Here is a 15998-nt window from a genome sequence, read left to right as displayed (position 1 = left end):
TATATTTCATGCCGAAAAGCTTGATATTTATTCCTTTTTTGGGTTGGATTTGCTGGTAAAAAAAATACAAACTTTTCTGGGAAGTTAGTGTTATATGTCTTTGTTCATTTTATTCACATTTTTCAACACTGTTTCATATTGATCTGCTAGGGAATTAATTTTTATCTTTATGTTGGATTTTATGTTTCACGTTTTCGTTGCTTTGTCGCATAAGTTACTTTTACTCCATCTTAACCTTAAATTGCTAAATGAATCTTTTGTTAGATATTTATATTATCAAAAAAATAGCTTTCTAAAAAAAAATAAAATTGAATATTTCACTAAATTTAAAAAATGCGCTCACATCATCTTACCTCAAAAGTCTTTTTACATATAAATTGTGGTTTGATAGATAATAAAAATTTATACACAACAGTTTCGTAAACAAAAGAGCAAACTAAAAACTCACATGCTAATTCTTGCCGGTTCTTTTATATAACATTTTTAATACATTCGCGTTGTATTGACACACGTTTTGATACAATTTACCATCGGCGCCTCTCTCTCTCGTGTCGTCGCCTCGTTCTCAGTCCGAAGCGAACCGTTGTTGTGGTTAGATCGTTTTAAATATTTTTTTTGTCATAAGTTTTTCGTTTATTCACTATAAATATTGTGAATCGGTACGTCACAATCAACCTTTATCTCAACATAATTAATTTGATAATTTGTTGGTGGTATCTCTGTCTAAGCAAGAAGAATTTCAGTGAACGACCTTGCCTTCTGACGAATGTCTGAGTATTGGAATTAATTGTTGTTATTCTATAAATAAATAAAAACTTATCAAGTTACGAAAAAATTATTCTGAGTAATTAATGAAAGTTTACAGTATTACCTGTTTTTAATATTTAAATAAATATTTGGAAAGTTGTTTGAATAAAAATTAAGTGATAAACAAAACGTTGCTGTGATATAAATCTAACAAAAAAAAATTAAATAATGAATTTTAACAAAAAATATTAAAAAGAAAAAATAATTACCACAAAAAATGGAATCAAATCAAAAACCGTTAAAGGAAAATCCTCGTGCCAAAGCAAATATTTTGTCAATTTTAACATTTTGGTGGACAATAGACCTCTTTAAACTAGGTTATCGTAAAGTTCTAGAGTTTGGTGATCTCTTCAAGCCCCTCGACTATGATTGTTCCGAAGCATTAGGAAATCGCCTAGAATAGTAAGTATTGATAAATTGAAGTGCAATGTCAATATTTTCTTATTTTTTATTATCTGTCGTGCTGGTATATGAACTTGATACGATTGATGTGGGTCTCATTTCAATATTTTTAACTATTTCTTTCTCTAGAATGTTTATTTTGTATCAAAAAAGTTAATTTGTATCAATTAAAGTCAATTAATTTGCGTACGACGAAAGCAATAGAGCACGAAATTGATCTTAGAAGAAATGTTTGATGATATATTTTTGTTTGAATTAATATTAAAATTTAAGTATTTTTTGATTTTTTCATTTGTTTATATAAGCTTTTGAGAATCAATAACGGTACTTTTGTCTATTTTATTTTGACTCTGTTCTTTTATAAAGCCAATTAAAATTATTTTTTTTCAATTTTTGAATAGAACCTTAATTAAAATTTTATTGTAAATTTAAATTTTTTAAAAGAAAAAAAAATAATTAAAAAAAAATTTTAAAGTAAACCAAATAAAAATTTGAGTTCAATAAATTAAAAATTTAAAATAAATCGAACTAATCGAAAAAATTTCAAATCAAAACGAACTAAGCAAATTAAAAAAAAATCCATAACGCGAAACCAAAAATGCGGCATAAGTTCTTATCTCTATTTCTCGGTCGCAAAAAATCTCGCATCTGGTTCGGATTCTCATATAAAAAAGTGCGAAGTCACGATGAGTCATTTATTTAAAGCCAACATATTAAATTGAATGAAAAATCAAAAGCAAAAGAGCAAAAAATTTCAAAACGAGTTTATACTCACGCGACTTGCGGCCTGCTGATAAATATCAAATTCAAGTGCGATTGATGATGTAAAAAGTAAATAAATATTGACGACATGCGTGAGTGCCGCTAAATAATAGTGACGCTAAAAATAAATTAATTTTTGTTGTTGTCATCCGCAGTAATTGGTTCAAACAAGTAAATAGCCCTGGAAGACCTTCGTTGGTCAAAGCGCTTGCACGAACATTCTGGCGCGAATATACGGTGTTGGGATTTGTGCAAGCTTTTAATGATTTGTTCATCAGAATTGCGCAGCCTTTAGTACTGGGACGACTTTTGTTGTATTTTAGGTGAGGAAAAATTTCAAAATTTTATACGAAATTATTTTAAAAATGAATCCAATAGTATTATCTTATATTCCAAAAGGGACAAAAAAAGTAAAAGAAAGTATAAAAAAAAAATTTAAGCTAAAAAATTCTTAAATTAAATTACCTAATAAAAAAATAATGAAAATTCGAAAAAAATAGGCAAAAATTATGGATTCGAATTAAGTTATAAATTTAGGCTTTTACGAAAAAGAATTTAAAATCCTAATTCATAACTTTATTTTTTTTGGTATACATTTTTTTATTTCCCTCGGGATTATGAATTTTAAATTAAATTTTTTTTATTAGCAATTATTTATTTGAAAAGTTGAAAACTTCAACAATTTTGAATTTTTTTGTTTTACGTTTTATTTTTTTAATTTTTTTTTTAAAGTAAATATTTTTAATTAAATAAAAACAAGTCGAGTTTAATACCGCATTTTTTCTTCGAAATGCGGTACAAAAATTTTTAGATATTTTAATAAATAAAAAATTTAATATATTTTTATAAAAAAAAAAATAAATAAATAAAATTCTTTTCATTAAAAAAAAAATCGTCTTAAAAAATTTTTCGTCCCATTTTTTGCTAATAAATTATTTTTAAATATCATTCATAGTTGTTAACTTAAAAAAAATATTTTTCTCTTACCTTTTTAGACAAGAACCTGCTATAACATCTGACGAAGCAATCTACTATGCCGTCGCACTGGTCGTCCTAAATGCCTTGAGTGCAATTTCCATCAACCAGTACATCCTTCACTCGTTCCAGAATGGCATGAAAGTTCGTATCGCGGTTTGCAGTGCCGTTTATCGCAAAGCCCTGCGTTTATCAAGAACCGCTTTGGGAGACACGTCGCCCGGTAAAGTCGTGAACCTCTTATCAAACGATGTAAACCGTTTTGACATCGTTTCCGTGTTCATCCACTCGATGTGGAGTGCTCCCTTATTGACATTCATCGTCGGTTACTTGCTGTGGATCGAATCTGGATGGGGAGGTCTCATCGGTATGTTTGTCATTTTCATTGTGACACCAATTCAGGCATACACGGGCAAACTTTCGTCCAAATTTCGTCTCCAAACTGCCCTGAGAACGGATGAACGGGTGCGTTTAATGGACGAAATCATCTCCGGCATACAAGTCATCAAATATTACGCATGGGAAGTACCGTTTGCGAAATTAATTCAACTCGCACGGAAGATGGAGTTGAAAGTTGTGCGGAAAAACAGCTATGTGAGAGCTCTTTATATGACATTCATGCTATTTACCACGAGAATGGCTCTTTTTGCGACCATGTTAGCGATCGTTGTGCTCGGAGACGAACTTACGGCATCAAAAGTTTACGTGACAGCTGCTTATTATGGCATTATTGCAAGTACAATGTCCCAAATGTGGGTCCGAGGCATTGCCGAGATCGCAGAAGCTTTCGTCTCGCTTCGTAGAATCCGAAAATTCTTGGAATACGAGGAAGAGGAGAACGAAAGGATCAAATACAACCAAAAATATGTCAAAGAAATCAAAACAAATGGAGATATTAAGATCAAGGACAGTAAAAATGGCGATGCTGACCTTCCGCCGAAAATCGCGCTTCAATTAAGGAACGTTACTGCCAAATGGGATGCCGTCAAAGAACAAGGCGTCATCATCAAATCGAAAAAAATTAAAATTCTCGACCCAGTGGCGGATGATGAGACCCGTTTGACGCTCGACAACATCAATCTCGACGTCAAAAGTGGCAAACTCATCGGAATTGTGGGTCCCGTGGGCTCTGGCAAAAGTAGTTTACTCCAAGCGATTCTCCGAGAACTCCCTTTGCGATCAGGATCGATTTCGTATTCCGGTTCCATCAGTTACGCCAGTCAAGAAGCGTGGATTTTCGCAGCTACCGTACGTCAAAACATCCTTTTCGGTCAGGAAATGAACAAGGAACGCTACGACGCCGTCGTCAAAGTCTGTGCCCTGGTCAAAGATTTCGAGCAACTTCCGTGCGGCGACTTGACGATCGTTGGCGAACGTGGCACTGCGCTGTCTGGCGGTCAAAAAGCACGAATTTCACTTGCACGTGCCGTTTATCGGAAAGCTGACATTTATTTGCTGGATGATCCGTTATCGGCGGTCGATGCGCACGTTGGACGACACTTGTTCGAGGAGTGTATCGGGCACAAAGGTCGCTTGGGGAAGCAAAAAGCAACACGAATTTTGGTGACGCATCAAGTGCATTACTTGAAAGATGCGGATTTTGTGGTTGTTTTGAAGGACGGCAAGATTGAACATATGGGATCGCCTCAGGAACTCTCGAAAATGGGAATAGATTTCTCGAAAATGCTCGAATCCGACGAATATCGCGACGTTAATTCCGAAGTTGATGAGCAATCGAAACAGGGATCTCGTGCGGGAAGTCGCAGCAGAAAAAGTTCCGTGAGTTCGACGGGTTCGCAGAGTTTGGGGTCGTCAGATGGCAGTGACGATGAAGACGAAAAGGACGAAGAAAAGGGAAAACAACAAAATAATTTGGAGGAAAGTAGCAAAGGAAAAGTCAAAAGCGTTTTTACGAAATATTTGAGGGCGGGATCGCATCCCGTGCTGTTTGTCGGCATTTTTGCGCTTTTCTTCTTGACTCAAGCAATTGCCAGTTCGATCGATTGGTGGACCAGTTATTGGACGTCGCAAGAAGAATGGCGTGGATACTTGAAACAAAATGAAACGGAAGACTTGGTCATGAATGGCGGCGAGGAAGATGTCACGTTACCCCCTCCTTACGCGAATTATTTCATAAATATCTTCAGTGGATCGATTGCGGCGTTATTTAATGAGCCGCAACCGTTGAGCAGTAGAGTTTGTGCCATCATTCACGGGTCGTTGCTTGGAGGACTTTTCTTTTTCGCCATCACGCGATCGATTGCTTTCTACAGATCTGCCGTTAGATCGTCTCAAAAGTTGCATGATGAAATGTTTGAAGGAGTTGTTGGTGCCCCGATGAGATTTTTCGATACGAATCCCAGTGGAAGGATTTTGAATCGGTAAGTCTTTGACTTTTTTGATGAAAAATATTTGATAATTGGAAAATGGGAATAAAAATGGTTTGAAAAGTGACCTGATAAATTTATCACAAAAATTGATGAGATTTGAATGGAAATCAACTTTAGAATGAATATTTATTCAATTTTAGCTTTGAAATCCATCAAAAGTTTGTTAGATCTTGAAAAAAAATTTCAAAAAATGACTTGTTAAATTTACCGTTTTTTCAAAACGCTGATTTTTTTTTTCGAAAATCGGTCAAGGAGAAAAATATTTATTTTTTTAAAACTGGTCAAAAAATGACTTGTTAAATTTATCAGCGTTTTTACCTCAAAACGCTGATTTTTTTGTTTCGTCAAATATCGACCCAATATGAACAGAAATCATCTTTAGAATGAATATTTATTCAATTTTAGGCTTAAAACTGGTCAAAAAATGACTTGTTAAATTTATCAGCGTTTTTACCTCAAAACGCTGATTTTTTTGTTTGTCAAATATCGAAATTATCTTTAGAATGAATATTTATTCAATTTTAGCTTTGAAATCCATCAAAAGTTTGTTAGATCTTGACTTGAAAAATTTCATGACCGTTTTTATTTTTTTTTTTTTTTCGAAAAACGGTCAAGGAAAAAATTTTTTTATTTCTTTAAAAATCAAGGAGATTTTGATGGAAATCATCTTTAGAATGAATATTTATTCAATTTTAGGCATAAAACTGGTCAAAAAATGACTTGTTAAATTTATCAGCGTTTTTACCTCAAAACGCTGATTTTTTTGTTTCGTCAAATATCGACCCAATATGAACAGAAATCATCTTTAGAATGAATATTTATTCAATTTTAATAAAATTTCAAAAAATATTTATTCAACTTGTTAAATTTATCAGCGTTTTTACCACAAAACGCTGATTTTTTTGTTTCGTCAAATATCGACCCAATATGAACAGAAAATCTTTAGCTTAAAATGAATATGATTCAAAAGTTGGCATAAAACTGGTCAAAAAATGAAAAAAAAAAATTTAAATTTAAAAACTTTAGAATAATATTTAAATTTCAGCTTTAAAAAAAAAAAAATTTTTTAAAATTTAAAAAATAAAAATAAAAATTTTAAAAAAAAAAATTTTTTTTTTCATCAAAAGTCGTCCTAATTAATCTACAGAAATCGATAAGATGAAAATTTTTTTTTTTGTAGTTTCTCCAAGGATTGTGGCGCCGTTGACGAATTCCTCCCGAAAGCAATCCTCGATGCGGGTCAAATTCTCCTCAACATGGTTGGAGCGATCGTTGTCACTGCATTCGTCAACTACCTCTACATGATCCCGATTGTCATTCTTGGCGTTATCTTCCAGGTCATTCGTAAAATTTACCTGAAAACATCGAAAAACATCAAACGCCTGGAAAGTATTTGCCGTTCGCCAGTTTTTACGCATCTTGCCGCCACTTTGAATGGACTGCCAACAATTCGAGCGTTTTCCGCGCAAAATGCATTGACACAGGAGTTTGACGATTTGCAAGATGTTCACACAGCGGCATGGTACATGTTCATAACGACATCAACAGCTTTTGGTTTCTGCTTGGATATCATGTGCATGATATTTTTCGCGATTGTGACCTTGAGTTTTCTCGTGTTACCAAAGGGCGGAGATCAAGTTGGCTTAGCAATTACTCAAGTTATGGCTTTAACAGGAATGGTTCAGTGGGGCGTAAGTTTTTTTTTCTCAGAAATTTTGAAGAAAAATAAAAAATATCAAAAAATCATCGTTTTAGGTGCGTCAAAGTGCTGAAGTCGCCAATCAATTGATGTCCGTGGAACGAATTATTGAGTACAAAACGATACCAAAAGAGAAACAACCCGAAAAAGCAGTGGAAGTAGCAAAAGAATGGCCCACGGAGGGAAATATAAAATTCAAAAAAGTCAGTTATCGGTACCATGAAGAAGGAGATTTCGTTCTCAAGGATTTGGAGTTCGAAGTAAAATCCGGTGAAAAGGTAAAATTTTAAAAATTACCTAAAAAAATTCGAAATTCATGACAAAAAAAAATTTTTTTTAGATCGGAATCGTTGGTCGCACAGGGGCCGGCAAAAGTTCGTTAATCGGAGTCCTGTTCCGCATCGCCATCGTTGACGGTGAAGTCATCATCGATGACATCGACACATCCCGAATTCCCCTCACCAACTTGCGACAAAAGATTTCCATCATTCCGCAAGATCCCGTTCTCTTTTCCGGCACGTTGCGTCGTAACCTGGATCCTTTCGAGGAATATCAAGACTCGAATTTGTGGAAAGCCTTAGAGGAAGTCGAATTGAAGGACATTGCGAGTGGTCCGTTGGGGCTTCAAACAGCAGTTGCCGCTGGCGGAAGCAATTTCAGTGTTGGTCAACGACAATTATTGTGCCTGGCACGTGCGATTTTGAGAAATAACCGGATTTTGGTATTGGATGAGGCAACAGCGAACGTCGATCGTAAGTTTTTTATATTTATTTTTTCATGAAAATCGGTTTTAAAATGAAATTTTCTTGACAGCCCACACTGATGAATTGATCCAACTGACAATCCGACGACAATTCGCTCATTGTACGGTATTAACGGTCGCTCACAGACTTCATACGATCATGGATAGCGATCGAGTGTTGGTTATGGATGCAGGACGAGCCGAAGAATTTGGTCCCCCGCATGAGATTTTGCAATTACCGGCGGGTATTTTCAGAGAAATGGTTGAATCGACAGGTAAATTTCGATTTTTTGTCATTAAAAAGCCTTAATTTACAAGAAAAATATTTTCAGGTCCCCAAGAAAGTGGAAAATTGATGCAAATCGCAAAAGAAAAGTACGAAAGTCGACAATAAATCGTCTTAGGAGTCAAATATTTAGTTACCTACTTCAAATATTCAGTAGTATTAATTTTTTTAAACGTAAGAAATCGCCGAACGAACTTATTTGTTCCGTAAATTAAGTGTCTTCAACGTTGTTTGTACAAAATATATCGTAATATTTAACGTTAACATTGAATATTGATCAATACGGCTTCACAATTTAATGTTCAAGTCGATGCGGGTAAGTTCTGATGCACTTGATCTCGTCTTAAACAATTATTTTGACGTATTTCAATTTAAATTAATTTATTTTTTTTCACTTCGCTAAACAAACATGCGTAAAATATGACATAATAACTCGTAAAAACTTTAAAAAATTCAGTTTTGATGAATTTTCTTAACTTTATTAAACTTTAGAATGATATTTGTCGTAAGAAATGAAACAAAAAATGTCTAGAAAAACGTAAAAAAGCATTTTCTCCAAAAAATATTGTCATGGAATGATCACAAATATCTCCTACGAGTCTTTGGAAGTCCAAAATTTACGAATCCGAGTCACTGGAGACACAAATATCGCGAGTTTGGATGCTTGACAAGCCATTTCCGGCACGCGGAGCTGCATCATGACCACGGAAACGCACGATATTTTTGTCAGTCTCGTAAATTTTTACCTCAAAGAGCAGTTCGGGACGTGGCAACAATGTGCGAAGGGAGTCCCAAATATAAATTGCCAGATTTTCCGTTGTACTGACCTAAAAAATTAAATTTTTAATGAAAATTTTCCGAATTTCAGTGAAAAATTACGTTATGCCGGAAGTAGGGAACATCCAAATCGAGATTTTTGTGATCCAGAGGCTTCATTATTGCCGTATCCATTGCCTTTTTGATGTCCGTTATGTTCATCACCATGCCGGTTTTGACGTCAAGTGGTCCACGTACCGTTACTTCGACTGAAATTAAGCATGTCATGACAAAAAAATCATTTTTTTTTCGAAAAAAATAGAAATGGAAAGTAAAAGTAGCGTAAAAACAATTGAAAGTGATGTCGCATTGATTTCTCGCGACGTCATCAACCATTTACTCGACCACCTTGATAACGTTCTGTACCGCAAGCACATATGTCGTGTGACAAAACAAACGGTCTTTGATGCCCTTGAGGATGTTTTGTTCGACTTTATCAATCTCTACACGATCGGAGAGAATTTCTCGCTTCTATGTACCCCGGAAACGTTTCAAGTGGCGAATGATAAGGCGATGGATGAGCCAGCGAGAGATGCCTTAAACTCACCGGTGTAATTATGTCCATGTCCGTTGGGATTGTTACATTTACCAAAAATCTCCAAATTTTCGGCGTCAGAAAGATGAGGACTGAAAAAACCAGGAAAATATTATAAAATTCTTATCATATCAAGGACACCTGTTGCTCGTGATTTACCTGTGTAAACGATGACAAGCACTGAAAGTTTCTTTTCGCGTCAAATAAACAATTGGTGGAGACATTTTTTCCTTTGTCTTTGTCACAAAGAACGACTTACTTTTGTTGCTTTTTGCTTAGAAATGCGAGATGAAATCCGACTGTGACGTCGAAATCGTGAAAAAAACAAACAAAAAGTATTTTAGGCCGATACAAAAATCAAAGTTGTTTCACTTTTCATCCTATTTGATTTTCACAATAACTAATATTTTTCGGTTAAAATGGTCAAAAATTTACGAAAAAATTACTTAAAACATCGAAATTTAGTTAAAAACTAAAACTTTCTTATAATTTCGTTTTTTTTTGTCAAAACTCTCAAATTGTCGACAAAAATTGAGGATAAAAATGAAAAACTGATCTATTCATTCATAGCCTCGCTAAAGTTTAAACTTTTGAAGAAAAAAAAAATACGAAGTGTTTATAAATGAAGTACAACAAAGTCAGTCTCACAATAACTGGTCCTATATAAGCCTGAATTCAACGAAAACATTAACTTAACGAAAACTTAAAACATTAACATCATGTTGCACAATGGATCTGATTATTGAATCTAAGTGCAGAGTGATTGTTATGAGTTGCTCACCCACCAAATCTTCGCTTTCCAAAACTTTAAAAAAAAAGAGAATTCTAGAATTGCTACAAGAGAAAGATGCTGGTCAGTCATGAAAATGCTCATGCTTAAAAAGTGAAACATGATACTATTAATATATGAGTGCCTTTCTCTGAGTGAAAGAAGCCTTAGAAGATGATGAGGAACTGTTAGTGGTTTCAATTGATGATGAATTGACCTTCTAAGATAAATATTTGATAACACTTGAAATACACTAAAATAAAGTATTTAGTATATTGTACTTTTTTGCTGGACACATCAGAAGTTGTAAATTTCGATTGAAGAGCGAAATTTTAAGAAGAGACTTTGGGATACAACTCCTTATAAATTAAAAAGAGCTTAAGTATTCGTTTAATCTTTAAAATGTGAATTAACATATTCTGTTTTACGAATCTTTTCGGATATTTTTTGTAGTTTGTCAAGTTTAGCTTGGAACAGAAAAATTAGGAAAATTAATGAAAAATTGAGAAAATTTCTCAAATTTGACAAACCTCATCTCATTCTGTTCTTTTTAATTTAAAAACTGCAGATTCGTGAGATAATTTTTAGCTTTAAAAAACAATTTTAAAACCAATTTCAAGAAAAAATCTTCAAAATTAAATTTTTATCACTTTTCATTCATGAGATCCAAACAAATGAAACTTTTTTCATAATTGCCTTGGCCTTAAACATCAATTCCATTCGTCTCAAATGGGCTTCATCCTCAAATAACGGCAAGACTCAGTGGCGTCATCCACTAGCGAGTTGTTTATGTTTCGAAAAAGTGGAGGCAAAAATAATTGCGAGTAATTTTTCTTAAAATTCGTGTTAAAATGGCCTAAAATTGCACAAAAACCATGTCAAAATTATAAATGAACGACGTTCGATCGTGATAAAAGTGAAAAATTGTAAAGAAAAACTACGAAAAAGGTAAAAACTGCTAAATTTCGTTTTGCATTCCATCACTTAGTGAAATGTCGCTTCGTTTCAGACAGAAAAATGGCATTATTTAAGAAAGATATCGCCCTTTTGGTGTTGCAATACTTGGACGACGAAGGATTAAAGAACGTTTATCGGTCATTTTGCAAGGAAAGCTCACACCTTAACGGATGAATGGCAAGCACTGCAACGCGGCCTCAAACGCGTCAATTTTTCAAAGAGTTTGGACAAATGTTTACTGGAACATGCAAAAGTCGAAGCCACAATTCGGGAGTTTATGCAGTTTGAGAACCTGAAATTCGATTCTGGATGTGATACGGACAAGAAACTCGAACAAGTGCTGCGATATTTTCGGCCCGTGTTTCGAGCGCCCGCAAATAAGAAGCAAAAACGTCGTTTTTCGAATGTTGACAAGTCGGATAGTAGTCCGGTGATGCATCATCGGTCCCCGAAGCGCGTCAAAAAGAACCAAGAATCGTATTATTCGCTTAAATCTGCGGATACTTCATCGAGTGACGACACAGATAATGAAGGGGCGACCGAGATTGATAGTTCTTTTCATACGGAAAATGCTGGAGAGGAAGCCGAACAATCAGTACTAAACACGGAGGATCAAGTTGAGATTATAACAACTGCTCGTGATACCCTTTTGGACATGCCAGACCTTTTTTCGACAATTGTCGCGGAAAAAATTAACGCTTTGCCGACGGATCAGGCAGCAGATCTCAATCCAAAAGCAGTAATTGAGGAATTGGAGAAGGATCAGCGATTCAACGATGTCTTTCAAGAGTTGCTTGAAATAACGGCGACACAAAAAGATTTGTCGTATCACGAGGAAAACGTCGAAAATGAAGAAGAAGAGAAAGAAGAAGAGCAGAGAGAGCTACGAACACGCACGAAACAAATAAATTACAACGAAGTAGCAAAAGGAAAGCCGAAAAAAGAGAAGCCAGTACCAAAAAGACGCGGTCGAAAGAAGCAACCGCCGGTAAAAACGATGCCAGTTGCAAAACCGAACGAACGAGTGATCGAAACAGTGCTCGGAAATGGCGAAATTCTAACAAAAGCCGTAAAAATCGACAAAAAATCCGTCAAACCGCTTGGCGAAAGTGACGAACATACGCCACAAACACGCGTTCAACCCTTTAACATCCCGTCAATGCCTTCTTTGAGTACTCCCAAAATCGAGTATCCAAGCGGCATCACAGTTTTATCCTCAGTTCCCGTCCAATGTGTGCCAGCACCGCAAATTGACTCAAATACGATCATCTTACCGTGTCATCCGACCCCCTTGGGCAACAATATCATCGTCGATGTCACCCCAAATACCCTCAAATACTTAACAGAAGCTTCTGCACCGCTACCGCCTCTTGTTCAAACAACAACAACTGCAACTGTGACCAATTCTGTGGCAACTACGCAAGAAATTCACGTAGAAACAGCAAAAGTTGAAGTCAAATCGACGCCTGAAAACACTTCTCAAGCAATTAATAAGCAAAAAGTATCGAAATGTCTGTCGACGCCAACGCGAAAACTCGCTCATGTGCGAACGCTGAACTTTAAGACGCCCAAAAAGCTGAATACGATCATCGATGAGAGTTTGAATGAGGATCCGGAAGTCACGGTTATCGATAAAAGACAGCCATCGTCGTGCCCGCCAGAGATTAAGGGATTGACGGATGATCAAGGGATGAAGAGTGATGTGGAAAGTGGGTCAGCAGATGAAAAAATTAAAGGTAAGTTTAGTAGAATTGAAGAAAATGTTCAAGGTTTAATACATTTTTGACAATAAATTTTTGAAAATGTCAAAATTTCGGTTGAGATTTGTTCAAAAGCCAATTTTTTTTTTTATTTTTCTAAAATTTTGTGGAAAATATATCAGTTTTTTATCAAAAAAAAAAAAAAAAATCAAAACTTTATAAAATTTTAAAAATAAGCCTGAAAATTAATTTTTTTAATCGTGACTTAAGCTTAAGTTAATACATTTTTTTTTTTTTCAAAAATCTAAGAAAATTAAAATTTATTTCTCAAAGTTTATTCAAAAACCTAAAAATTGATTTTTGACTTAAAATTGAACTTAAGCTTTTTAAAAAAATTTAAACAAAAAATTTTTGACTTAAATTCAAGTCTTTTTACCTAAAGTTCAAGTCAAAAGTTCAAAAAAATTTTTTTTTCCAAAAATGGTTGAAAAATAATAATTGAAAAGAATTTTCACCTATTTTTGAACTAAATTTTAAAATATTTTTGACACTTTGATAGATATGGATGGCTCCACCGCGGATCTCAAGATCCTATTGTGTATTTTTGTATTTTGACACTTTATCTTAAGTTTAAGCTTAAGTCAAATATTTTCTTAAGTCAAAAATGTTTTGAAACTTAATAAAATCCAACATAATTGTATCTGAATTAATTTTAAAATTTTTTAATTTAAATTTTGTTTTTTAGAAAGTGCAAAAAAGGACAAAAAACTCATTAAAGAAAATTCTGCCGTCAAACCAACCTCAGATAAGACTGAAAACTCCGCCTTAGAAGTATGGAATCGCATGCGAAGTGCGAGCAAAAACAAAAATTGGGACCAACATTTACGAGAAGTCAACAGAACGCAAGAAATTTCAGTTGCTTCTGAAGCTCTAAAGGACACCGCGAAGAAACGCCGAAAGAAACCACCCGCCATCCAAGAGGAAAATGCGGAAAAATCTCCCACAAACGAGCCAACTAACGAAAAGTTGTACTTTAAAGTCCCGACACCAAGCAAAAAAGTACAAAAAGTGCGTCCTACCCCACAGCTCGTACTGCCGGAGGAACCAAAGCCAGTAATTCCGCCAACAATCCCGCTGACAGAACCGTCAATAATTACTTCTCCCGTCGCATCCACAAGTCATGCGATTATGAGTCCCCCAAGTTCCGCCAACGAATCCACAATTTCGATCATCGCGATGCGCAGCACAAGCAACGAACCTCTGCAGATCTCCTTGAGTCAATTGGCGTCAGTTTTTCCCGATACACCGTTTAAGGAGAACATGCTGAATATTCCCGTGACACCCCAAATTTCCGCAAATCCGAATATTACGACGCCTTTCACGAAATTTTTGAATGATCTCAACTTGCATTCGATTATTAAAAATACTGACATCGCCACGCCATCATTTGCGAAGACTCCCGGCACGGATCAACGAGTTTCGCCGCGAAGTACGGAAAGTAAGCTCGCAAGTGGTTATAGTAGTCGAGCGACAGATTATTCGTCGGGCAGCTCGTATTACAAACCGGACGAAATGGAGAATAAAATTATCGAGCAAATGATAAATGCGGAACAGATGAAGGCGTCAAAGGAAAAATTACAGAAACAGTCACACACAGAACAAGGAAAAGTACAAGAAAAGAAGGAAATTGAAGAGAAAAAGAAGAAAGAACCGGAAAAAATTGCCGAACCAAGCAGTTCAAAGAAACACCCGGAAAGCTTAAATCCCGAAAATATTCTGAATCGATCATTTGGAGGCCCCGACGACGACGAAGAGACCCGAAATTTGAACACGCCCGAAAAAAGAGCTCGTCAAGTGGCCCAATTGGAAGAGAAAAAGGCACGAACTATCCGAATTCTCAAAGCTCAGAGTCAAAATAGCAACAACAGGAAAAAAGTCATTCAAATTCCGCCGAGACAAGGCACTCACTTGACGGATTTCCGACGTAAAAAGCTGTCTAAAATCGTAAATACCGCAAAAAAATCAATTTCACCGAAGAAACCTGTGGTTACGAAGCCAACAGTCGCTGGCGGAAAAGATTTACGGAAAATTGCGCCCACAACTAGAGCTTCAAGCGCTAAAAAACGACCAGCAGAGAAGAAATCCGTGGAAGAAAAAAAGAAACCTGTCGAAGAAAAGAAAGAAATTCTTCGAAAATCGCCTCGAACGTTGCCCAAACAGCCTCCTCCGTCCCAAAAACCCGAACCAGCTCCCACAAAAAAGGAAAAATCTCTCAACCTTTCGTCAAGTTCTAGTTCCTCGAGTTCCTCTTCGAGTAGCAGCGAGTCCAGCAGTGATTCTGAGTCAGATTCTGATGTCGAACTGAATCACGAGCTAATCACATGTGCCGACAAAACCCGTTTCCTGTCAATTCAGGAAGACCCAACCTTTGAAAAACGTCGTCAAAGCACCGACGCCCCCAAATTACGCGCAAAACCCTTCGCCTTACGCATCAAAGATCGCATTATCAAACTAACGACGTCCGAAACCATCAATTTATACGAAGCCCGTTCCGAGGACGAGCGACGAAAACAACGCACCAGCTCGGGAAGTGCCAAAAAACAAGGCGTTCGCGTAAAAATGGATCAATCCGGCTTTGAATATGTCTCGTCGCCGCAACATGGATCACCAATGTCGTCATCGACGCCCGTCGCATCGGCGGAAAAAAAGCCACATCGCCCCATAATTCACATTCACAGCAAGACGGGAGAGGAAATTGTGCCGACGACGCCCGAACAAAAGCAAAAAACAGCAAGAATGCCGCTGAAAATTGACATGAAGCAGAATCAGCAGCGCCGGGACCAGACGGAGAAACCACCAGCGGAAGATGCAATCGATGCCTTGCTGAATCAGCTGCATCCGAGTTAGAAAATTCCGGGGAAGGTCTTCAGAGCTGGTCTCCAAATCTAAAAAAAAAATTGAGGAAAATTCTAAATTTTGAGTGTTTTTGTGTGCTTTGCTTGAATCGATACCAAAATAATTTGTAAATACGAGAGTTTTATAGATTTAATCAAAAAAAGTAAGAAATCGAAGCTAAGATAAATATATTTGTAGTAGAGAGATATCAGATTTAAATATTTTTATTTTATTTTTCTTATTAATTTTAGGAATAAATGTCA

General features: G+C 35.8%; 3 protein-coding genes across 3 annotated transcripts; 2 read left to right on the top strand and 1 right to left on the bottom strand.

The window, feature by feature from the left end:
• The first annotated feature begins 621 nt into the window (after positions 1-621).
• LOC134830936 (ATP-binding cassette sub-family C member 4-like) lies at positions 622-8305 on the top strand. Its single transcript, XM_063844554.1, has 8 exons — positions 622-1209; positions 2127-2294; positions 2967-5327; positions 6517-7027; positions 7092-7313; positions 7376-7787; positions 7849-8052; positions 8110-8305. Exons 1-8 carry the CDS (start codon positions 1025-1027, stop codon positions 8169-8171), a joined length of 4125 nt encoding a protein of 1374 aa, XP_063700624.1. The 5' UTR covers positions 622-1024; the 3' UTR covers positions 8172-8305.
• A 210-nt stretch (positions 8306-8515) lies between these two features.
• Positions 8516-9749, bottom strand: LOC134830940 (6-pyruvoyl tetrahydrobiopterin synthase). Its single transcript, XM_063844559.1, has 4 exons — positions 9574-9749; positions 9427-9506; positions 8943-9088; positions 8516-8890 (listed from the first exon to the last, which is right to left on the bottom strand). Exons 1-4 carry the CDS (start codon positions 9636-9638, stop codon positions 8681-8683), a joined length of 501 nt encoding a protein of 166 aa, XP_063700629.1. The 5' UTR covers positions 9639-9749; the 3' UTR covers positions 8516-8680.
• A 1241-nt stretch (positions 9750-10990) lies between these two features.
• On the top strand, positions 10991-15963 carry LOC134828868 (titin). Its single transcript, XM_063841855.1, has 2 exons — positions 10991-12876; positions 13586-15963. Exons 1-2 carry the CDS (start codon positions 11418-11420, stop codon positions 15745-15747), a joined length of 3621 nt encoding a protein of 1206 aa, XP_063697925.1. The 5' UTR covers positions 10991-11417; the 3' UTR covers positions 15748-15963.
• Positions 15964-15998: the final 35 nt, after the last annotated feature.

Source organism: Culicoides brevitarsis, chromosome 2 (assembly GCF_036172545.1).
Source record: "Culicoides brevitarsis isolate CSIRO-B50_1 chromosome 2, AGI_CSIRO_Cbre_v1, whole genome shotgun sequence".
In the NCBI taxonomy this organism is placed as follows: Eukaryota; Metazoa; Arthropoda; class Insecta; order Diptera; family Ceratopogonidae; genus Culicoides; species Culicoides brevitarsis.
Note: the sequence above shows the minus strand (reverse complement) of the source record. Positions and strands in the feature narration are given on the sequence as shown.